The 26,057-nt window shown below is 40.4% G+C and overlaps 1 protein-coding gene across 1 annotated transcript in view; it reads left to right on the forward strand.

Annotated features, from left to right (window-relative positions):
- The window catches only part of CNTNAP5 (contactin associated protein family member 5), a 777,193-nt gene that overhangs the window by 630,553 nt on the left and 120,583 nt on the right, over positions 1-26,057 (forward strand). The window contains exons 15-18 of the mRNA XM_084892213.1: positions 11,360-11,487; positions 11,663-11,833; positions 16,361-16,579; positions 23,959-24,198. Coding sequence (XP_084748339.1) covers positions 11,360-11,487; positions 11,663-11,833; positions 16,361-16,579; positions 23,959-24,198 — 758 coding nt within the window. The remainder of the gene's footprint in view (positions 1-11,359; positions 11,488-11,662; positions 11,834-16,360; positions 16,580-23,958; positions 24,199-26,057) is intronic.

The raw sequence follows: 26,057 nt of genomic DNA on the forward strand, positions 1-26,057 counted from the left end.
CACACTTAAGAAAATAAGAAATAATGCAAAAATGGGGAATAGGAACTTTTAATCAGAGTTTGATCATTCAAAACCAGCATATCAGATCATTTTCTTATTTAATTCTAGATGGATTAAATGGTTGATATTTTGCTGAGGATAGCATCAAGGAGTTTTCTTATCTGATTATTTTTTTTTAATTATTAACTAGAGGTTTTGTGCATGGAGTCATGCACCAGTGGGGTCTCTTGGCCTGGCCTGCAGAGATCAGGGTAAACAGGCTCTCTGACCTCCCCCAAGGGGTCCCGGATTGCAAGAGGGCCAGTGTTGGCCAATACCACCAGTGTGGGCCTCTAGTGTGCATATAAGATCTTTGGTTAATCTCTTCTCACCCTTCCCCCTCTCCCCTCTCCTCTGAGATTCATCAGTCTGTTCAATGTTTACATGCCTGTGGTATCTACTCCTGCATGGAGCAACTGCCCCTGTGTCATGAGTGTGTGTCATAGCTACCAGCTCGTCAGCTGGTCACTTAGGCTTTTATATATACAAATGCCAGCTTTTGATAATCTATTAGGAAAATAACTAATATCAACAATTTAAAACATTGTTTCTAGAAAACAAAACGTAGCTATGAAATACTCCTTTTTATATGTATAGGAAATAATTAAAGATGTAGACTGAGGCTGCCATTACATCAGTTATCTGTCAAGCTGTAAGTAAAATCATATTTTCTCTAAGTTATCTGCGGAGTCACATTATTTAGATAATTGTAAAATTTTGAGCATTAGAAATAGAACTCAAAGTCAATATTAATATTAAAAGGTGAATTTATGTAGTATAGTCATTCAACATTTTGGATTGGACTGTTATCATATACTAAAATATTATAATTAAAATGAAATATGATTTTAGCTTATATTTTAATCTTCCTACTTAATACTAAATATTTGTCATTAGTCACCTGACAATATCAAACCTCTACAAGTGTGCTTACAATTGTCAATTTTGATGGAATCGGTTTAGGTATCTATATTTAAAAGTGCATAAGGGGAATACTTTTTACGTGGTTTTATTTTAAGAGTCTTTTTTTTTTTAAAAAGAGATGCAGTATAAATATTTATTATATTTTTACTAAATGTCTGATGCATGAAATTCATGAAAGAGTAGGCCTTCCTTACCCCAACTTCTGGCACTGGGACGTGGGCTTCCCTCACAGCCCCAGCTTTGTCTGGAAGGTTGTCTGGAAGGATTCCTGGTCTAATTAGCATATTATGTATGCTTTTATTATTATAGATTATAAAATTTAAATATTTTAGATTTTTTAATTTTAAAAAGTTGCCCTGACCACTTAGCTCAGTTGGTTAGAGCATCATCCCTATATGCCAAGCTGCTTCAAGGGCTTGAGACGGAGGCAGGGCCGGCCGGCAGTGGCCACAGCTGCTACGGGGCCCGGGGAGCAAGGCAGGGCCAGATGGAAGACTTCAGGGTGGATGGCGCTGAGCGATTTTGAATTGTGTGCTGGGCTCCTAGTAATTAAATAATCATGAAAATGAGTGCGTCCTCTCCATTTTAATGGCAAAAGGGTACCCCACAGCATAGCTGTATCAGTACTTATTTTAACACCAGTGACCTGGTGCACAAAATTCGTGCATGAGGAGTGTCCCTCAGCCTGGTCTGCAACCTCTCCAATCTGGGAGCCCCTGAGAGATGACTGAATGCTGGTTCAGGCCAAATCCCACAGATATTCTTCTCCCAATCCAGGACTGCTGGCTCTTCATTGCTCTCCTGCCTGCCTACCTGATTGTCCCTAACTACTCTGCCTACTGGCCTTACTCACCTCCAACTGCCCCCCTGCCAGTCTGGTTGCCACAACACCCCCTCCCCCTCTGCCTGCTTGCCCCCAGCTAGTCTCCCCACCAACCTGATTATTCCCAACTGCCCTCCTCTCCTGGCCTGATCACCCTTAATCACCTCTGCTCATCCCTGCCACCATGACTTTGTCAGGAAGGACACCAGGAATGTCTCCTGGAAGGCCTCCCAGTCCAATTAGCATATTACCCTTTTATTAGTATAAATAGAGGCCTGGTGCATGGGTGGGGACTGGCTAGTCTGCCATAAAGGTAGTCCTGAATCAGGGAGGTGGTCCCTACTCGGGGCAGTGCTGGCCTGGGTGAGGGGTTGGAGCAGTTTGAAGGCCAGCCACGCCCCCACTGGGGTGGGAGTCCCCGCTGGAAGGCGTGGCCAGCTTGAACCAGCTTGAGGGGCTGAGGACCATGTGCAGACTGGCCACTCCCCCATCAGGGCGTGGGTCCCCGCTGGAGGACATGGTTGACTTGGGCAAAGGAACTGATGGCTGTTTGAAGGCTGGCCACACCCCCCTTTCGGTGAGGGTCCCTGCAGGGAGCATGGCCAGCCTGGGTGAAGGGCTGAGGGCCATTTGGGGGTGGTTTGCAGGCTGGCCAAGCCCCCAGCTTTTGTTCAGAAGGATGTCCAGAGATCTCAGGAAGGTCTCACGATCTAATGAGCATATTACTCTTATATTAATATCGATTCCTTTGCAATAAACCTTTTAGTTTGATTTTTTTTTTAAATTAAAAAGAATGGCCAATTAACATCTTTGAATCTTGATTTACACTTTTTTCCACTTTTAGAATTGTTATTTCTATTGCATAGATTCCTTGTTTGGAATTGCTAAATTATCCACTTGTGTTCTTTGATGTGTCCTTAGGATTTCATACAGACCCCAGTGAAATAAGTTCCAAAGGGGCTGCTGTGACTCAGGGTGAAAGGTTCGCCTCCCACAGAGATAGGCAGAGGATGACATTAGTCACAAGCTCTTTTTGCTCAGAGCTTGCTGGAACACTTAACAGGTGAGGTCAGCGCAGACAGAGCCCTGGTGCTGCCTAGTTCCTCATTTTATCTTCCTGCCTTTGTCATTTGCACCGTGCCTGGCGCTGCTTCCAAGGTCCACAGCAGCTTTCAGCTAACTGCACATGAATGCCAGTGTCTGCCTTCGTCCAAAGCGCAGAGTCTTCATCACTAAGAAGGAGAACAAGGAGGAAGAGGAGAAGGAGGATGAGAAATGGTTTTATCTTCTTTGCAAATATGCTGTATAAATTTTAGTTAAAACACTGCCAATTTAAGCATGTAATATATTTAGAGCTCAGACAATTGAATTCATATTTAGAATTCATAGTGCATTTTGCTGGAAGTAGTCTCATTGTCTGTGCGTAAGATGTAATTTATTCCAAGTAATGTTTTATCATGTAATAGGATGATCATGTCCTGGATTTGCCACTTATTAACTATATATTCTAAATTACTTAGCCACTCTGAGCTTCAGGTTCCTATTTTATAAAAAAAAAAAATAAGTTATCCCTGGGGGTACTGGCAACAATTTACACAATCTATTTGGTCCTCAAAATGTGTTAGCCATCATTTCTATTAACTTTTCTATATTTCTACAGCATCTTAAATAAACTGTAAAAGGCCACATTTATTTACAGAAGTTAAACTAATTCCTATGAAATGTATATAAACATACCTACACTAACACAAGATAATCAAAATAATGTACCCGAACAGTCAGAGATTTCACTCAGCCAATAAACTACAGGTGAAATGACAAGAGAACACTGAAGGCCCCTCTCCCCAAACAGGGCTGCTCTCTGCGAAGTCCCTGTAAAATCATCATGGGAATCATGGGCCAGCTGCAATAGCAACCAGCCAGGAGAGGGCTTGTGAAGCATGTGTGGACTCCCGGCACTCCTGTCAAGGAAATCCTGGGTAATCTTAGAGTATACAGGCCTGGGGAATGATTACAAATTGGTAACCTGAAGCCTAATCAATTGAATTGCATTTTGGGTGAAGAATACTTGTATGAATGGAAATGGCTTGGTCAGCCTGGGACCCAGGAGAACAGCTCCCGGGCTCAGGGTCTGGTGTTGTTACCCCAGAACTATCCTGGGAAGATGGAGACTAAAGGTGAGAGAGGGCAGGTGAGCTGCTCTCTGTGGGAGCAGGGCCAGACCAGGGGGACAGGAGAGCCTGGTGGTTTCAGCAAAGGCTTTGCCATTCAAACTCTGGCCTCTCCACTTGCAAATGATGCACCTGAGGAGTTTGGTCACCTCTCTGAACCTCTTCTATACAGGCAGGTAATTACTATAACGTCATCAGTAGGTTGTTCTGAGGACTAAGTAAGATTAGGTGTAAAACTCAACCTTGATGTTTACAGGGGCAGGAAAAGTCCACAGGCAGCTCCGATGCTCAGCTCCAGTGATGTGAGGTCCTTGGCTGAATCCCAAAGCCATCAGCAGATTCTAAAAATAGAGGCCCCCAATTCTCCCAGTGCCTCTAACGTATGGATCATTTTCTTTAGAATGAACTTCTCTTTGTAAAAGACAATTGTGGTTTTAAATAATATTTTATTCACTCTATTATGTTAAGTATTTTGGAATTTGAACCATATAAAAAAATAGAGACCTCTTCAAAGGCTTTAAGCTATGAAAAATGAATTCTGTAAGCTTTACCTTTGTAAGCATGTTTCTGGAAGCAGTGTGGAGATAAGAATTGAGATTAAAAGCAGGGAGCCAGGTTAGGTAACCAGACCAAGGCGCAGGATGAGACTCGGAAGCCTCCAAATAAAACTGAGGCCAGGGGTTCTTTATAAATCCAAAATGTATAAAGAACTGAAACAACTCAACATTAGAAAAACAAACAATCCAATTGAAAAGGTGGGCAAAGGATCTGAATAGACACGTTTCCAACAGATGGCAAATAGACATGAAAAGATGCTAGTCACTAGTCATCAGAGAGATGCAAACTAAAACCACAATGAGAAATCATCGCACACCTTCAGATGGCTATCATCAATAAATTAGCAAACAAGTGCTCATGAGGATGTGGAGAAAAGGGAACCCTAGGTGAAGCTGCTGTGGAAAATAGTGTGAAGTTTCATCAAAAAATTAAAAATGAAACTGCTATTTTTAAGAATATGTTTGAGGAAACATGAAACACTATGTTCATCACAGCTCTATTTACAATAGCCAAGATCTGGAAACAGCCAAGTGCCCATCAGCAGGTCAGCAGATGAGTGGCTTAAAACATACCACCCCCTGTGGTATGTTTGCACAAGGAAATACTATTCAGCCATAAAATATAAGGAAATGTTATCTTTTGCAGCAGCATGGATGGACTTAGAAGGTATTAAGCTAAGAGAAATAAGCCATCCAGAGAAAGACAAATACCATTTGATTTCATTTATATGTCTTGATACACCAAATGTGTGAGTTAGATGCCCGTTCCCGAGATTGGGGCACATACATGAATCAACCAATGAGTGCATGAATGAGTGGGACAACATCTCTCTCCCCACCACCACCCCTACTCCCACCCCTGTCTTTCTCTCTAAAATAAATCAGTGGCTAAATATAAAGATAATCATTTAACCTATATAATTTTATTAGCCAATGTAACCCAAATAAATTCAATAATAATGAGAGAGAGGAAAAACAAAAACAAGAAACTGAGGCCAAAGGGATGAAGAAAGGGCAGTTGAGCTGAGAGACATAAAGAAGGTGAAATGGGTGGAAGTCGTTCATCAAAAATAAGGGAGGAGCAGAAACCGGTTTGGCTCAGTGGATAGAGCATCGGCCTGCGGACTGAAAGTTCCCAGGTTCAATTCCAGTCAAGGGCATGTACCTTGGTTGCGGGCACATCCCCAGTAGGGGGTGTGCAAGAGGCAGCTGATCAATGTTTATCTCTCTCTCTTCTTCTTTGTAAAAAAATCAATAAAATATATATTTAAAAAAAAATAGAAAAAAAGAAAAAGAATAAGTGAAGAGCCTGGCTGGGTGACTCAGTTGGTTGAAGTATTGTTCCATTCAACAAAAGGATGAGGGTTTGATTCCCAGTCAATTAATATACCTAGGTGCCTGTTCAATACCTGGGCAGGCAAGCAACCAATCCATATTTCTCTCTCACACCAATGTTCAGCTCTCTCTATCTCCTCCTTTCTTTCTTAAAAATATCTATAAAATATATGGTTGGGTGACCAAAAAAAAAATAAATTAAAAAAGAAATAATAAAAATAAAAAGTGAGGAAAATATAAGAGATAAAGATCAGCCTCCTAGGTATAAAATTAGCAACTGAGGGCACAGGGCCAGGTTATTCACAGAATTGAGTGACATAGACAAGCCTGATAGCCAATCCCTGTGAAAAGTGTCAAGTGGAGCAGGTTTGGGCACAATAGGTAGAAATGGCTTCCATTGACATGTAAGTGAGGGCTTAGTAGGCAGTTGAAGAATATATATTCATGGAAAGAAAACATTGGTGTTTAATAAGAAAGATGGAAACACTGTGAAACACTGTACCAAAGTGGAATAAGTTAGAGGTCTACATATTTCATGGAAATTAGCAAATCAGTGAGAGAAATTTCCATAGAAGACTGATTATGGTTCTTTGAGGAGGAAAAGAGGAGCATCCTGATCTGGGAGAAAGAATGTGGGCAGTGCCATGGAGACCTTCCACAGCACCTCTGAATGCTTCTTTCATGTTCCAAACATCTCAATCAATTACACCTCCTAAATCTTCATCTGTGGTAGTATTTTATGATCAACTGTAGACTCATGAAATCTTGAGAGCCATTTTAATTTTTTAAAAATCAAGAAACATTGGGTAAACTTTGGTTATATATAAATATAAATATAAGACCTAATTTTGCATTCTCTTGACTACTTGAGATGAGATTTACAGTTTCAAGTTTCTAAAGTATTTATGGAAGACATGTAGTTTCTGATTTTTAAATTTCTGCCAGAATCACCTTGTTTTGCTAGGAACTAAAAATAAGATTCCAGCTCTGGTTTGGCTCGTATGGGACATGGCTAAACAGATACCCTCTCAGGTGTGGACTTTATATGAACACAGCCAAATGAGACTTCAGCTCATTTTGAAATTGTCGTTTAATCCCCTAGTTCTCTTTTATTTGAAAATCCTTGTCAGGAAGACAAAAGGGAAATCTTTACCTTAAGCAAATTTAGGATAGAATTATTGGCAAGTATAACATGGTCCTTTAGACTTGCAGAGTTGCTTATGGGCATCTTACTGCTAGTTTTGCTTTTGAAGCCACAGGCAATGAGGGGCATTATGTCTTGAGACTAATCTACTAAGACACACAAGGGCTTAAATTTCTGTTTTTCTTTCCTATGTATAATGTTTTATTTGTTACTTTTCAGTGACTGAAAGAGAAGATATAAAAAGAAAAAAACAACTCTTTATAGACTCAGTAACCCAAATTACTCTCCTCAAAGAAGCTTACAGAGTAGAAGTTCACTAACATCCTATATAATAAAAGGCTAATATGCAAATTGTCCCCTCAACCAGGATTTCGACTGGGAGTTCAACCGAAGTTCAACCAGGGAGCTGGGCCAGCCGGCCAACTGCCCATGGCTCCTCTCCCTGCAGTGGCCCAGCCCCATTGGCTCAGATCAGGGCAGGTTGGCCAGACCACACCTATGCACAAATTCATGCACAGCGCCTCTAATATATATATATATGGCTAAACAACCATCCAACTGTCCAAACAGTAGCTATGATGTGCAATGACCACCAGAGGGCAGATGCTTCAATTGAAAGCTGACACACACTGATCACCAGGGGGCAGACACTAAATGTAGGACCCTTCAGGGGATGTTGGAGAGTCGTTTTTGGCCTGATTCTCACAGGCCAGGCTGAGGGACCCCACGTGCCAGAGGGACCCCACTTGCTCCACAGATGCCCTTTGAGCCACAGCGCTGCCCCAGGTGCAGCCTGCAGGGTGGGAACCACAGGAGGTTGGCTCCTAGGCTTGTCCAGCCCATCTCACCAAGTCCCGCCCCACTGGCCACCTTCTAATTAATTTTTTTTGAATGTGCAAAGATCTGTGCATAAGGTCACTAGTTGCTTGATAAAAGCAAATGGGAGCATGTGACATCTCACCATGTCTGTACACTAAAGAAACAGAGGCCCCTGTTGCGTCTGCAGTTCTGAATTTGGTAAAAACCTCAAGATTCAGACACTAAACTGAGAAGAGACCACATTGACTAATTCTGGCCATACTTTTGCTCCTGAGAATATTTTTCCCAATTCCTCTTCTTAATGTATATATTTTTATTAGGTCACATGTGTTTCTTGAGACACACATTCCTTGTGCCCTTAAGGTCTCCACAGCTGGAATCTGTAGCTGGCCTGCTCCTTTGTCCTTCAGCAACAGGGGACTTCTTTTCTTATTTTCCTTTAAATATTTTATTACACATTTTAATTTCAAACTTTACTGGAAATTTCAACAACTATTTGAGTCCCCACTATGTACTAGTTAGTATGTTAGTTGACATCAGACAAGGAGTGTGCTGAGGAACATTGATTCAGCCCATGCCAGTCTGAGTCAAATGACAATGCTTTTCCATTACAACACAGCCACTTTTGTACTGATAAAGTATCTACGTGCCCTGTCCCCTTAGGGTAGGGGTGTCGAACTCAATCAGAGAAGGGGCCAAAATCTAAAATCCAGCCTAAATCGCGGGCCGAATGGTTTACTGAACAGTCATAAACTGACAATGTCATAAACTGACAGCGGAGTGCAGTGATGACAGCGCGGTGTGGGCCACATTGCAAGGCCTGGCGGGCTGGATTTGGCCCGCGGGCCTTGTGTTTGACACATGTGCCTTAGGGAGAGCCTCCTCTATTCCAAACAAAGACAAGGTCTCTAAAAAGACAAAGTCTATTTATTTGTTTGTTCAAATAAAGCTGGTTCAAAACACCAGTTAACGTGTAGAAAGTTGAATCTACAGCTATAGACTCCCTGCCTATCAATAGGCAACACCATAATTCATATCATTTTCTTGTGATTAAAATCCACTACCGCCCTCCAGATATTCTACCTATTGATGCTTTCAAAGGTGTGAATCATATGTCACTTATGAATTAAATCCAATCTATTCTCAAGTTGACCTAAGAGTATGAATAAATATTAAAAGTCTTTTTGATGCCTAGGTTGCCTGGCCGCTGAACATATTTCTCATGTGGATTTTATTGGTCAGTGCAGTGTTGGTTCCTATCACACTATGATTTTAGATTTTTAAAATAAATTTCCAAGAAAGATTTAAAAATTGAGAATGTTTGCATTAATATTTCAGGTGAGCCATATGACTTATATTCATGAATAACACAATTTATTATTCCTTTAGACAGAACACCTCCTTTCTACCAGTCTTCTTGTGTCTCTTTTTCTCTCTCTTTTCCCCCTGACAAGTGAAGCTGTGTGTCAGGTTTCATTTAGCATCTAACACAAAGTCATTTTATTTCTTGGCTAGTCCTTGTAGGCATTTGACTTTGGATCTGTTTCTACCTCATTAAACAACTTTGGAGAGCAGTTACATTTACTTATATGTTTATTTTAGTTTTGAGATCAATATTGCTTTTGGTAATGTGCTTTTCATCATCAAACTTAATATGATTGTCTTTTCTCTTTTATTTGGAAAATATTTTTTATTCTTAGAGTGCTATTTACATATCCCAATGTTTTGGCACAAGGAAATCAAATGGATGTAGACAAGAGGACAACATGTAAGGGAGGCAGTGATTAGCCTCAATGAATTTTCCATTTCCCCTTGAAACTAAAATGGAGAGAAACAAATCCTATAGAAATACAAAGTAATTTAAGAGAGGATGTGAGTTTGGTCTATCTACTTTGACTACTTGCAATTTGTTTGAAATCTCTTCCTGTAAATATATCAGAATGTAAGACTCAAAATTTATCCTGTGTCCAAGTAGCATCCAGAGATGTACTTTCAAATAGAAACAGAAGTCTTAGTTCAGATGAAAATTAGTGTTAGTACTCCCATTGTTCAGCATTTCCCATAGATCAGACACCATGCTAAGTGACTATATAATCTCATTTAATTCTCTCAATACCCTGTGATATAGAATATATCTCCATTTTAAAGCTGAGGATACTGGGGAATTTCAGAAATAAAGTGGTTTGCCCAAGCTAACACAGCTATAATTTCAGGTAAGGCCTGAGACTCCAGAACAAATCCGTCTGCTTCTAAAGCTCTATCCTCATAATCACTTGTCACACTACTTGGTTCTTGCCATGTTTCCCAAATTATTAATCTGGAATATTAGTTTGTTGTCTCTAAACTGAAAGCTGAAAGTGACAATGAAATATACTGCTGGTTTTGAGTGTTTTGTGACTTTTTTGTGGATATGGAGAAAGAACCAATATGAATCTGTGCCTTAATGCTCTTGTTATTAACTGGCTGCATCAGATGCTCCAGCCTGAATATCAAAGCAGGTCACTCTGCCTTCGAGTTCCTATTACCAGCAAGAGGACCAACCCTGCATTTAACATATGGCATGTCCACCCATGTGTGTGTGGTTCTCAGACTGCCTCATATGATTCAGTTCCACTCAGATTAACATATATTTATGACATACTTGTCAAATTATACTTAGGATATATACCAATTATATGCTATGCCCCTGCCCCTACTGTCATGTGACCTTAGGCATTTCCTAATATGTCCGGGCCTTAGTTTTCTCATTGCTAAATAAGAAAAATTGTACCAACTGCCATAGGAGTGTTGTGTGGGAAAAAATAAATGTATTCCTTAGTAAATTGCTCGTTCAAAATATTTATTAATCCAGTATCAGTTTCTTACCTACATTTTGTTTTTATTTTCAGTTAAATGATATGTTCTTTTTAGTAGTCCAGAAACACAACTTGCAAAGAGAAAAAAATCAATAGCTTAACCCTATTTTAAAATTTTTTGTCACTGGGTGACTAGTAGTTTCCTACTTGCATAGTTAACAAAGATAAAGCCAGAGTCTCTAACAACCAAGATCTTTAAAACATGGAGCAAATGAAGAGTAACTGTAAAGACTTGCCTGTTCCTAGAGTTGAAAGGTGACAGAAGCCTCCTCAGCTGTTTGAAACTGTTGGCAGGTGGCTGAAAAGGGCTTGGGTGGTTCCTGTGGGATTTGTGATGCCCATTTCAAGTGAGCTCCTGAGACAGCCAGTCTCTTTGGGGAGAGAGCAACATTTCATGATATTTCAGCACTGCACGGGCAGGTGTGTGCTCTCAGCCACAGTAAGCGGAAGCAAGCTCTGGAAGGACTTAGGGAAAATGTAAATCTGCTTGTTTGGGGAAGCTGGCCATGGGTTCTGCAATTGGCATTCTAGTCTCTCACACACATTTCGGAGATGAAAGGCCCTGTGTTATCCTCCTCCCTGCCCCATCCTGCTGCAAGTACCCAAATCACTTTTTAAAAGAGGAGTCTTGGGAAAGAGTCCCTAGATTATCCACATTTTCTCCTCTTTTGTCTTACATTTATGTTTTGCAGGACAAATGATACTGGGTTTCTTTCCTTCAAAGACCACTTGCCTGTCACTCAGATAGTTATCACTGATACCAACAGATCAAACTCAGAAGCTGCTTGGAGAATTGGTCCCTTGCGTTGCTATGGCGACCGTGAGTAGTAATGAAAAAGCCTTCTTTCTGCACTACGTAAGCACAGGATGTTCAAAATGTTCCCCTTTCCCTCTCCCTGCAGTCCCCCAGGCTTGAGGGTTATCATCCACATGCCTAGCTCTCTGTGCCCCACTTCACAACAGTCAACCATGCTCAAGGGTTTTCTTACTTGCAGGACACTTCTGGAATGCAGTCTCCTTTAACACAGAAGCCTCCTACCTCCACTTCCCCACCTTCCATGCGGAATTCAGTGCTGACATTTCCTTCTATTTTAAAACCACGGCTCTTTCCGGAGTTTTCCTAGAAAACCTTGGCATTACAGACTTCATCCGCCTTGAAATAAGCTGTAAGTCCTTCCTTTATGAATCACTAATGTAACCGGTCAGCAGGAGAAATTTCAGTCTTACCTTTGCCTGTTTGTACCACAAAATTAATCTCACTGGTTGTCTGTAAAATTAGCAATGGCAATGTCTGGTTCCTTCTAAAGCTTTTTGCATTATTCTTACGTATCAGTATTTAATTAGTCGCTCTCTCACCAAGTCACTGCATTACCCAAATGTCCATGGCTACCTATGGCAATGTTCTCTATCTGATCCGTGGGTATTTCCTATGTAAAATTTAAGCTTCCAAGCTCCAGATGTGTTCATTACAATTTCCATGGAAAGCTAAAGTGTTATTTTCCTGCATTCTATTCTTACCTGAGCTCCACGTTTTCTGTACTTTTGCTCTGAAAGTAATTTCCTCACTTATGTCCCACCACTAACAGTGTGTCACTACCCTGGGAGAATCCCCACTGTTCCTTTTCCATTGCACCATGAACTTGGGTTTATCACGTGCATTTGATGACAGGATGAGTCATTTTTAACATCCTATCTCCTTTATGCAAGTTATATTTGGAAATAATAATAAAGTTAAATAAAAATCAATAGAAATTCAGATAGTAAAATGTCCTATTATGGAAATTCAATATATAATCTTGTAAATAAAAATAATTCAGTACAGAAAAGAAGACAATATAGTAGATAGTAGATAAATACTTTCCACTTACATTAATTACTTTTTATATATTTTTACATGGACAACTGTAAACTTACTTATTAGTTTGTCTAGTAACAATAATAACATTAAAATTTCTGTTCCTTAGACCTTAATTCTACAAATTTATGAATGACTTCATAAAAATTATTTTAAAAACTATAATCAGTTTTATCCACCTATTTTCTCTGAAATTTATCAAAAGGTACATTTTATAAATTTTGAATTAATTGTTTTTCACATTGGTAATAGAAGTATAAATGTCAGAAACTGTTTTAGACATAAGGATAAGGTTGGTACAGATTCAAAAAAAATCCATTTTATAAAAAAAAATTAAAAATTGCAATACATTCCATGTAAATTTTTCAAAATTAAATCTAAAACTTCAAATATCTCTGCAATAAAAAAATAATCCACTAAAATAACTTATCAGAAACTTCATCGTAGACTGCTATTCTATTTGGTAAAAATCTAGCAGAGTTGCTGAGAATTTGAAACTGCTTGAGCTCTCTGTGTGCAGTTTGTGTCTGTGCATTCTACATATGTGTTTCAACAGATTTTAGTTAAACAGAATAGCACAGTAATTATAAAAGCAAAAACTCAGAACTGGAGTTCTTACCCTTAAAAATAAATACATACAGGGTGTAACAAAAGAAGGTTCACAGCTGTGAGACTGTGAAACAATTTACTCTTGAATTATTATTTATTAACTATTGTATTACTTTTTCATACGGACAACTGTAAACTCACTTTTGCTTCACCCTGTGTATGTGAGCCTGCGTGTTCAGGGGTCACCAGTGGATATGGAGTTCTCTGTATTAATTTCCCTCTCGCACATAATATTTTTGAATAGTAAGTAATAAAACGTGCTCTTGGAGGATTGCATGCACATGATTAAAAAATCAAACTAACGTTAGCATTGGATAGAACTTAAACAAAAAAAAGCGTTGTTGTTCTTTAGAGAACTGTGTTGTCATTGATGGTTAAAATCACTGGTGCCTGCAGTGAGGAAAATCTCTACTCTCAGCTGCGTGCACTCGTTTTCCGATCGCTGCCCTCAGGGCAGCCCTGATTTCTCATGTGTAGGTGGACTGCTCGCAGGGTCTTGCCCTTATAGTACCCATAACCATGGAGACTCACACATGTCATTAGGAGGCTCATTTATCTGTGTCTAAATGGATGTGTTCTGTAGCTTGATTGAGGCAATTGACCATATTGCAATAATGTGACCTCATCATATTCCCTTGAAAGCACAAGTAATGTCTTATCGACAGAAACCTGGTATTTAAGAGCTCCAGAAAAGAGGCAAAGAGCCCTGGCCAGAAGTGGTAGTGGCTGCGTGTGTGTGCTTCTCTCGTGGCTGAGTATTCTTTTTGCAAATGCACAGGAGGCATGCAAGGGAAGGGATTCTTTTATTGGCAGTTTTGACCTCCTTTTCCTCCAACAACTGAACTATCAATGGGAGGAAACCCCTGTCTTTCATGTGAAATAAGATCCCTGATACCTAACGGCCTGGAACTGAGAACGTGGAGTTGAGTGCCAACTATTTCATAATGTGAATATAATAACCACAACATAAATTTAATAAAAATTAGGCCCCAAGGCCACTCGATTCATTCCAGCAGCAGCTAATGTCATGGCTTATCATCACAGGGTAATGAACAATGATTTGGAGTTAATTATGTTGTAATGTCTAATTTGTACTTTCCGGTGCTGTATTTTGACTTTTGTGTTGTACAAAAATGCTTTAAATGCAAGTAATCTTACATTTGATGAAAATGTAAAATCCATGAGAATTTAGTTATAAACAACTTGACAATTAGGTACTGTTTTTATTTCTGTTTTACAAATGAGAACACTGAGCTTGCACAAGACAGAAAACACCTCAGGTCATGGTGGCTCCAGAGTCTTCTCTCAAGTTTGACTTTAAGGCCTTTAACTTATTACTTCCCTCTAGGTCAGGGCTCACATTTGCCAGAATGCAAAACAATTCAAACTCCCAGTTACATAAAATTTTATAGATTGGGGTTTCTTACACCAGAAGTGGCTTTCTGTTAGGGTTTAAAGCTAAGGAGAGAGAGTTCCAGGGTGGTACTTGACCTTTGATAGTTCAGATCTTGCAGTTGATGACTTTGTGAAATAAATACCCATCTTCTGTTTTAGGGGTAAAGGAGAGGGGCCATCTCAGGGTGCTGGGAAAGAAGGGACCATTCCAGCTACGGCAAGGGGCTGTCTTCTCCTCAGACTCAGTGTATTATTTACCTTTCCACTTCCTTCAGACTTAGAAAACTTTTATGTAATTATATATATATATATATATATATATATATATATATATATATATATATATGTTTATGTAGTATATATAAAAGGCTAAGGGACCATCTGACTGTCCGACCGGTAGCTATGTGCACATCATAGCTAATGTGCACTGACCACCAGGGGACAGTTGCTCAACGCAGGAGCTGCTGAGCTGCAGTGACTTGGCAGTGGCAATTCTTGGGTGATGCACCCCAGAACCAGAGAGAAGGGAGCCCGATTCTGGGGTGTATCACCCAAGAACCTCCATCTCACAATCTGAGACCCCTTGGGGGATGTCAGAGAGCTGGTTTTGGCCCAACCTGCACAGGGACCTCACCTGCCCAAAGGATTCTGCTCACTCCACAGACACCCTTTGTGCTGCTGCACCAACCCAGAAGCAGTTGATGGAGAGGGACCATGGGAGGTTGGCTCCAGGGTGTGTCTGGCCCATCTTGCCCAGTCCCACCCAGCCAGCTACCTTCTAATTAATTTCCTTTCAGTGTGCATGAATTTGTGCACTAGAGCACTAGTAGAAAATATGATAGTATACACTCAATTGAGAAAAATATAGTGATTGCTTTTACTTTTGGAGTCAGAATCTACTTGCTATTTAGGAAACTTAGAGAAAATTATTCACATTTATTTTTTTAACCCATCAAAAGGAAATAAAAATGATGCCTTTTTTAAAGGGTTGTTTTGAGGATGAAATGGTAGATGCTGTGGTCAGTGCTTAGTACAGAACCTGGCAGAGCTCACTGTTTTCACTATGCTGTGGCTACTCTCCTTCTGTCTTTCTATTCATGGATCTATAATCATCACTGCCACCCCAGAACCACCATCATCTTCATACCCTGACTTGAATGCAGATTGATACAAAAGGGCAGAGTCAGGGAAGGGGCCCAGAGTGGGGGGGTTGGGGGGCTTGTGTCTTACTCCAAGCACCAGCATTTGTAACTATGTCTTCTTGGAGAAAACACTTCAACTTTCTGAGTCTCTCTCTCTCTCTCTCTTTCTCTCTCTCTCTCTCTCTCTCTCTCTCTCTCTCTCTCTCTCTCTCTCTCTCTCCTCTCTCTCTTTAATCCTAGCAATAGGGTGAATGCTCATATCACATGAATTTATAACATAACATGGAAAGAACACTAGATATATCAGGTGGTGGGTCTTCTCCTTGCAGGAGCAGAGCTGCCTAGCTAATCCAGTATTGATGGATTTCTGGGAGAACACAGTCGGAGCCAGAATATACAGGAAACCCAGAACCTTGGCACAAATGCATATTTATCAGGGACCTGTCCCAGGTCCCTATGCTATTACTTGAATTCTCACATTCAAGACCAACTGGGCAAAAGTGAGAGTTTGATGCTTAGTGCTTGGTAGATATTACTACTAATGGTAATTTTAATAGTGCAGGGTTTCAATGAAGTCCTCTTTGCCTGGCTATTGACATACGACCCTGTATGCCATTCATTCATGACATTATTGTGCCCTAAACACACTGACAACTCCCTTCATTTCTACCTGTTTCCCTTTCTGGTTTCAGCTCCTTCTGAGATCACTTTTGCAATTGATGTTGGGAACGGCCCCATAGAGCTCGTAGTCCAGTCTCCTTCTCCTCTGAATGACAACCAATGGCATTACGTTCTGGCCGAGAGGAACCTCAAGGTGACCTCACTGCAGGTGGACAGCCTCCCGAGGATGAGCAGGGAGACTTCGGAGGAGAGCCACTTCCGACTGCAGCTGAACAGCCAGCTGTTTGTAGGTAGGGGACATCTTAAGGCACCCTTCATGCTAAAAACCCTACAAAACTACTTTGTGACCAGGCCCAAAGGAAACTGCTTTTATCGGGACCTGAAAAATGATTAAAATGTGTCATAAAACATTTATAATGGTAAATTTTATTATACAAATTCTTTCTTGCTTGCTTCATTAGCCACAGCAATAAAAGATTATGCCATCAAATAGCAAATTTTAAGGTGATCTCAGACTCTTTTTGTACCTTTTCTCTTTGCAGATATGACCTTCAGCTATCCAGGGACTCCTATTAGTTTTCATTTATGATCCTATTTTGCCCTTAGAAAAAGAATAGATCAGCTGCTTGCCCCTCAGTGGTGCTGGCTCCAAATCAGTGGGCCACACTCCCCCTTTTGGCTGATATCTAATTCCTAAGAATAATCACTAGCAGTGTAATAAAATATACTGACCCTCTGAAATGGATTTCCATTATTAGTGGCATGGAGAAGAAACTGTTAGTTTTTTAAAAGGGGGCTTCTTTGATCCTCCTGAAATTACACCCTTGGGTGGTGGCCTTACTCTCGCACAGAAAAACAGTCCTGGTCTCCAGCAATGGACTCCGCTGTTCATTCCCTCCACGAGACTCAGAATCTGAACCGGCTGTCACTGCTGGTCACAGGGCTGGAAAGGCTCAGACATTATTCATTGACTCATTCATTCATTCATTCATTCATTCATTCATTCATTCCAGTCACCGAGCACATTAAATATGTCAGGACATTGTTGGATAGTGAAGATTGGCCAGGCAAATGGTGTAATGACACTACTTTCAGAGCACACGGTTGTGTGTGTGAGAGAGAGGGTGGGGGGGGGGGTAAGAGAAAAATAGAAAGGGAGAGAAAGAATGAGGGGAAGTAAGAGAGAAATTTTAGCTACGTTAGTTCAGGTAGGAAAGGTCAGGTCGGACTTACAGCTATAATTTAGAAATGACTTTATATAAGGATGTTGAGCAGGGCACATAACGCTTTAAAGTACAAAACAGACCTGTAAAATATTGGGGATGTTATAATATTATCAAAATGTTACAGCTATAATTTAGAAATTACAGCTATAATTTAGAAATGACTTTATATAAGAATGTTGAGCAGGGCACATAACACTTTAAAGTACAAAACAGACCTGTAAAATATTGGGGATGTTATAATATTATCAAAGCCAAGAAACTGCTCTTCCATAAAACTTGAAGTTTAGGTCTTAGAACAATTATATAAATAGGTTCCAAATGTGGCCACTCGACAGGATTTCATTTTCTTTCATTTTTCTTATTTAAACAGCTATCACAATACATCACCTTCTTGTTAGTAACAGAATCCCAAATTCCTTTAAATTTGTGTCTGTACAATTTTTAACTCTGAGGGAAGCAATCACTAAAAGCGCATAAGATGAAAGAAAAGTAACAAAATATGTAATATTTTATTTTCTCAACAAAATATTTTATTTTCTCATCTGTTATGTTTTTCATTTCTGACAGGAGCTAAAATATAAATGATTAAAATTTTATGATTATAAAGAATTTACTTAATTAATACCCTACTTAAATTATATAATTTACTATTAAAATATTTTTAAAATTTATACGTCTTAAACATCACATTTTATTTCTCTGAAGAAGTCTGTTAGTCATTAAGATTTAATGTGTTTCTTTTTGAAATCAATTCAAGTAGTTTGCAATTTTCATAAATTATATTCATGCCAAAGTTTAATTTATCTTCAGGCAGTATTTATGAATCTTTCAAGCTAAAATGTGCATATAAAGATGGAATAATTTTTTGATGCTTTCATGAAAATTTCATGTCGCTATGAAATTATCATATGTCCTGAATGTGTGATCACTGTCTGCCAGCCAACAGGGAAAAGGAGGCAGCAGTGCTTCCCGGCAGCTTTCCCCAGAGGTTCCCATCGAATTGATCTCAGAGACAGTGAGCTGTGGGCGGGTGGGTCTGGAGGAGAGATCTGGCTTGAGGTGGAACCAAGGTCAGCTGTGGTGAGAGCACCTGCTTCTGTGTTTCTCTCCAATAAATTCCATCTCAAGTGTTACTCGGCTTTATTGAATTTGTCTTAATGCACTTGAAGAATAATGCTGTGGAAAGCCATTTTAGTTTGTCGGTTTGAATTTTGTTGTTTCGTGTTCAGTGATACATCCATTTAGAAATATCTGGAGGCTGAAAATGCTGAAGTTGCAATATTTCTATTTTTTATAATTGAGTGGTTCATAAAAAGAGCAAAAACTAAAACAAAACAAGCAAAAAGCAAGCTCTACTTAGTTAGAGCAGCCAAAATGCAGAATCGCATTCCCTATCATTGGGAAATGTGGAGACACTGGATATTGTTATTTCTTAGGCAGGAAAAGATGCATTAGTGTGTCCTCCTTCCTGGGATAGATTGAGCATGGCACTGCTTAAATATTAATTCCGTTGTGTCTGACCAGATTCCTTTAGCCATTGAGCAATTTTTCAGTCAAAACAAAGCATGGTTCAGCATCACACCACTGGTGTCACTGCTTGCTCCTGAGTCTTCCTGAGCAGGAGAGGCTGGTTGGATTTTATAATGTTGGACACCACTACTCTTGGAATGTGGCAGACATGCTGGGTTCCCATAAGTTATGTTTTCAGTTCAGGCTTTTATCTCCGTGATAGTTGTATTTACAGCCACGCGATTTTTCTGGTCACCTCATTTTGGCAGAGTAGGGGGAACTGTATAACAGGTGGCCTCCGGAATGTCTGCTGCATGCCTGGACCTCCATCCTTAGCCCTCTGGGAGGTCTCATCCATCAGAGTGGCTGTTTCCTGCTAATGGACACTCACTACGGAATGAGGCAGGAGAAGCCCAAGAACAGGCGCCACGGCAAGCAGCGAAGCCAGGAGATCTGGGTGTGGATCTGGACGAACTGCTATGGGGCCTTGGTAGAAAACAACAGCCTAAGTATGCTGGTTGTCCTCACCCTCAGAATGAGAACGAGCAGGCTGGGAACTGATTATTTTTCAGTTTGAGGATCTGTTGTTACCACACACCTATGGGAATGGCACCTTTATCCCTGTGCCCTGTGTACGCAGCAGTGAGGAAAAGTCTCACTCTGCACAAACCTAACACCCTGTTGTTCCAGATGTTCTGAAATCAGAGAGCTGGCTTTTCGTAAAGGTGTTGGCCTGTGAGTCTCATTTTTGTGTAGCTTTACTTCCTCTTACTTCTTTGGTCTTTCATGGGACTCCTCACCCCCAACCCCCCCCCCCTTTTTTTTTTTTTTTTTTTTTTTTTTGTCTTGGCTTTTTATCTGTGCCAAAACAAACTATATCTGTTCCAACATATAACTCCTGGGGAAAATTCTATACTGACTTGATAAATCATAAAGTTGTAGAGATTCCCAAAATGCTACTCTTGCTTCCCCACTGGCAGGGAATTAAAATTTCTGTTTTCAGGTGAACTGTGTCGAATGTGGTGAGGGCACACAAGAGAAATAAATGGAGGCCCCTGTACCTGCGTTCAGGAGGGCACGGGATCAAGCTGTGTCTCTGGAAGCAGTGAACATTTGCCCAGATGCCACATAGAGGGTTTCTGAGAGGCGGACGTGATGAGAGTCACGTTTTGAAGAGTTTATTCATACTTAGTCGAAGGAAGCAGCATCACAATGAACAGTCTCAATACCAACAGCCAACTGATGAGTTTCATACAAAAGTGCTTCCAGTGAGGCCAGCTGATGGAGTACGTTGTCAGGAGGAGGGATATGAAAGCAAGAGGATAAATGCACATGTGTACATTACTTGGTAGAAGGGACCATGGAGGACACCAGGGAAAGGAAGGGAAAAATCTCTTAATGGCAGTGTTGACCCAAATTGTCTAATCAAATAGTTCCATTTAGGATTTTAAGGATGTGAAGGTATATAGGCTTTGAAGATTAAGAGGTCTCAGTCTGACTCCTGGCTATGCTATGTTAAATCTGTTTTCATCTTGACTCTGGCCAAAGCAATGTCTTAGATGTTAAGTTTTCTCAATTATGTAAATGTGAATAATATAGATAATACCTTTTTCCCACATTGAGTATTGATGAGTTCATTATAAAGTTTCTGACATACAGCAAATATGTTGTGTGTTTTTTTAGAATCACAGGAATTGTTCTGATTTTCAAAGATCTTGCAGATTAGATATGACCCTCAATTAAATGATTTTCAGTAGCTTTAAGGATAATGTTACATTTTTGTTGTTGTTTAACTTTCAACCTCTGTAAACTCTAGACAACATGCAGCCAAGTAAAGATATGAGTATACAGGAACATGTGAAAAATAAAATGAGTACAGGGGCCAGAAAGGCCTTGTGAGTGACTGAAGTGCCCCTGGTGGGGATGTGGCCAAGTGGTGAAGTGCACATGTGCCCTCTCAGTGCAGCAGAGTCTTGGTGTGCAGGAGAGCAAGTTCATTGTCAACAGATCTAAAATGTTTAAAATAGTTTTGTTTTTTAAAAATGGGAAAATTAAAATAAATAGAGAGGAAAATAAGTATGTGAACTAAGGAATGCATGTATATGAGTGTAGGTGTGTGTTGTGATGGTCGGGATAAAGGAGGAGAGCCATGGACTGCATGGGGGAAGATGCCACACAACATAAATTCAAAGTACAGGAGAGGTCCAAAGTCAAGGTGGACCATGAATCCCTGGGGAGCCATTAGCAAGCAGCTCAGATGCCAGCTGCCCTGAAGTCACAACACAAAGATGGATCAATGAGTGCAGACTAGATCTTTCATGTATATCAACAGTGCTAAGGATTTGAGTGTGATTTTCTGCAATTACTGTTCTCTGAAGGGTATGGAACAGGACTGGCAGAATGGAATTTTTACATGTGGTTGATCTCTCTTATTGCAAAACGGCGAGTGGATCAAAAGAGTCAGGGTTGACCCTGGGAAGACAGTTGTTGCTGGGATTCAATCAGAGTGTGTGTGCTCTGGGTGTGGAAAGAATCTGATGGGTCCAGAAGAACCTGGGAGAGCAGATCCATAGGCTGGGTGGGGGGAAGGGCTGTGAGAGAGGAGGAGGGAAGACTGGCTGCATTTCTGCACAGTATTCAAATTTCACAGTCACGCCTCCAGCACAACTGTACACACAGTAGGTAATGTCAAAAGTGCAGTGTGCTGACAACCTGACAGGGCCTGGGTGTGTGTGGGGAAGAGGGGGGAGTCTCAAATTCTCTAGATTTTCTTCCCTCATAGAGAATAAAAGCAGTCAGGTATTGCCATTTAGTTCATAGTCCTTTGTGTCACCGTGTTTTGTCAGCATGTGGGATGGAGCTGATCCTCTTGTCTTGGGCCATTCTCTGTCTCAAATTCAAGGGGTGCATGTCTGCCAGAGAAACCACCACAGCCATCTTTTCCATTTATAAACTTGTAGACTGAGTCACACGCAAAAAAAAAAAAATAGGCAACAGATCCTGCATTCTCCACCTCTGCTAAAGAAAAATAGCTCTAACAAGACGTATGAAGAGTTATTTAAATCCATCACAGGGAGTGACTACAAAATGAGGAAAAATAGAACAAAACATTGGATTGTCTAAGTGCTGTCCTCTTTATTCTACACAATCTCCAGGAAAGAATGAATCTTTCTCTATGATCTGCTGTGTTTACAATTGATTTATCTTGTGGTTAAAGGAGATTTACTCACTAAAATTGAGATAGATGGGAGGATGCAATTTAGGTTTGACCTCCTGGCCAACCTGAGTATCACTTACCAGAACAGAAAATACAGTGGAGTTTTATTATTCCTTTAGGATAAGAGACTAGATTAATCCTCTAGGAACATTCTGTCTTTAGGTGCAGATAGTGGCTGACATACATATATTTGCATGTCTGATGATCTGGTATGGTTCAAGGAAGGGCGAATTCTCTCTGCTTCTACCTTATATTGCCACCATCCCCATTTGCAATTATTTGCTTGTCCACCCTGCCAAGCTAACTGATGCCAGAAAATTTTACATTACATTCCTTTAACATACCCAGCTTTGTTTCTTGTTGAACATTTGGAATTCATATCTGGGCCCACCTTAGTGGGAATATATTTTTATCATTTGCTAGTCCAAGATTAAACGAGGTTGCAATATGAAGAACTAGAAATAAATGAGGCTCAGAAAGCATAGATGACTTACACAGAAATAAGTGGCAGGCAGGCTTTGTTCTCCAACACACCTTCTCCTCTCCTGTAGTACTCCATGTACACCTGGAAGACCTGAGTGCCCTCCAGCTACCTCTGTGCATGGATTTGAGCTGAAAGCATTGCATTTAGAATGGAATTTAGTTCTTTAATGCCATGTATACATTTTCTCTGGGACTTTCCAGAACTCTCAACACAAAATAAATATCTGCTGATGGGATTTAGCTTTTTTTTTTTCTTTTTGTTTCTCAAATGACATATTTCTGATAGTACATGTTTAGGCTAATAGAATCCTGGGTTTCAAATAGTAACAAAATATTCTGTATCTTTGATTCACTCTGTTGATAGATAATTTGCAATGAGCATTGTGGTTGTCTCTGAAACCTTCAAAATATGCCCTCAGCTGAAAGTTGGCTTGCAATCATTTTCTGCATTCCAGCAGAAGAAATGTGTCATCCAAATAACAATTTGAGTGTAATCTCTGAGATCAATATGTATATACCATTGTGAGGATTTAGGTGAAGGGGTAACAAAGAGCAGTGATTAAGGATGTACTATATTTTCACTAAGCTTTCCTATATACACATGGAATAGACTAATTCTTATTTTATAGGCCAATGGGGGGTTCATGTGAGTCAGTGGTGGATCACCTAGTAACATGGAGTTGGATTCCATGTCTGTCTTGTCCTAAAGTCCACCCTCTTTGTAGTCCACCGTACTGCACCCATAAGCACAGCAATTTCTAACTCCAGGAGCCTAACAACTCGCTTCTAACTTTGCCAGAGGCACAATTTCTCTGTGTGTTCCACTTCAGAGAAATGTCTGCAGTAGACAACAAATAAATTTTATTTCATTTGCAAGGATCATGATTTTTTTTTTATCTTGAGGGTTCTACCTTAAATATGTACAGTACAGGATTCCACATGAACTATAACATTTAAAAACAATTTGTGTGTGTGTGTGTGTGTGTGTGTGTGTGTGTGTGTGTGTGTGTGTGCATGGGAGTGGGAGGGTGGGAGGAGTGTTTCTCCCAGCCTGAAAAAAAATGCATTTCCCCTAGACTCTTCAAATTTCTAATTCTCCATGTAAACTTTAATGAAAAATTTCTCCACAGCATCACAACAGAATAATAGTTGACTATTATGAATGCCAAAATTAAATTTAAAAAGTCTGAACCCTGTGATACCTAATTTTTTTTGTTTGTTTTTCATCACTTAGGAGGAACATCATCAAAACAGAAAGGCTTTCTAGGATGCATACGTTCCTTGCTCTTGAATGGGCAGAAACTGGACCTGGAGGAGCGGGCCAAGGTCACCTCTGGAGTCCGACCAGGATGCCCAGGCCATTGCAGTAGCTATGGCAGCATCTGCCACAATGGCGGCAAGTGTGTGGAGAAGCGCAGTGGATACTTCTGCGATTGCACCAGTTCACCATATGAAGGGCCCTTTTGCAAAAAAGGTACACTGGTCATGTTTGTTTTCCAATATACCATGTAATAGCCTATGGCCAAGTCATATTATTCCTTCACCATGCAGAATCCTCAATCCATCATTTAGTCTTCCTCATTTTTTCTCTTTTAAGAGACTCTACATATCTCCTCAACATAATTACATAGAATCATTATCATTGTGTATAGACCCTGACAGTGAAATTGTACTATATGGATAGCAATAAGGCAAATAGGCTAGCCATGGCCAAGAGTTAGTGAGCACTGGGGAAGGTTGACTCTCACTTATGTTGGGTCACCTGAATCATGAAGGGTGCACTGAACTTACCAGTTCAGATTATCCCATCCATAATAAAATTAAAGACTCATAGCATAGCCAGCACGGCTCAATGGTTGAGCATTGATCTATGAACCAGGAGGTCACATTTTGATTCCTAGCCAGGTACATACTTGGGTTGTGGGCTCAATCCCCAGTGTGGGGTGTACTGATCAATGATTCCCTATCACCATTTTTGTTTCTTTCTCTTTCTCCCTCTCTCCTCCTCTCTGAAATCAATAAAAACATTTTTTTTTTAAATAAAGACTCATAGAATCTAGCCCTGGAGGAACCTTATAGACCCTTATGCAATTCTAAGTAATTTCTACAACAGGGTTAGTATAGATAAAATAGTAAAATCAGTATCTTGTATTTAATAAAAATCTCCCTATTCTACAGTTGACATAATTGAGGTTTTTATCCAGTGAGGCTATCATTAAGATGGAAGGAGAATTAAAGAGATTCCCAGACAAGAAGAAGCTAAAAGAGTTTATCACCACCAAACCAATATTACAAGAAATGTTAAAAAATCCTCTTTAAGAAAAAATAAAAAAGAGGAATATAGTTACAGAGAATGAAATGGAAATAAATATGTACATATCAATAATCACATTAAATGTAATCAGTTTAAATGCTCCAATCAAAAGACATTGGAAACTAAATAAATAAGAAAATAAGACCTATATATAATGTTATCTGCAAGAGACCCAACTCAGGAAACTCAGGATGAAAGACACACACAGACTAAAATTAAAGGACATCCTATCTAATAAGAGAGTGATATGTAAATTAACCATTACTCTGCTACACCCACAAGCCATGCCCACCAGCCAATCAGGAGTGAATATGCAAAGTAACCTAACCAAGATTGCTAAGGCCCCAGAGTGAGCAGGAGGCTTGGATTTCCCCAGAAATGGAGGAAGCCAAGCTTTCTGCACAACTTGGCTGGATAAAGTCTCTACTCAAGGCTACAAAGTCTCAATTATAGAAGATAAATACATACAAGACACCAGGGCCTCCACTTGAGTCACCAGGGGGCATGTCCAGCCTGCTAACCACCACTGGGCCCTCGCCCCAAGGGAACCCCCAACCTTATCTGAAACACCATTCAGGGCAAACCAGCAGGCCCCACCCATGCACCAGGCCTCTATCCTATCTAACAAAAGAGTAATAAGCAGATGGACCATTACTCCATACACACAAGTTGGCTGCCACCAGGTGGACACAAGATGACCACCACAAGATGGCCAGCAGGGGAGGGTAGTTGATAAGAACCAGGCCTGCAAGGGAGGCCAGTTGGGTGTGATCAAGCCTATAGGGGAGGGCATTTTGGGGTGACCAGGCCATCAGGGTAGAGAAGTTGGTGGTGACCAGGCCTTCAGGGGAGAGCAGTTGGGGGTTACCAGGCCTGCAGGGGAGCTCAGTTAGGGGTGAACAGGCCTGTAGGGGAGCTCAGTTAAGGGTGACCAGGCTTACAAGGGAGGGCAGTTAGGGTCCAACAGGCTGGCAGGGGAGTGGTTAGGCATCAATCAGGATGGCAGGAGAGTGGCTAGG

Source organism: Pipistrellus hanaki (genome assembly GCF_964339955.1).
Source record: "Pipistrellus hanaki genome assembly, chromosome: 8".
Taxonomy (NCBI): domain Eukaryota; kingdom Metazoa; phylum Chordata; class Mammalia; order Chiroptera; family Vespertilionidae; genus Pipistrellus; species Pipistrellus hanaki.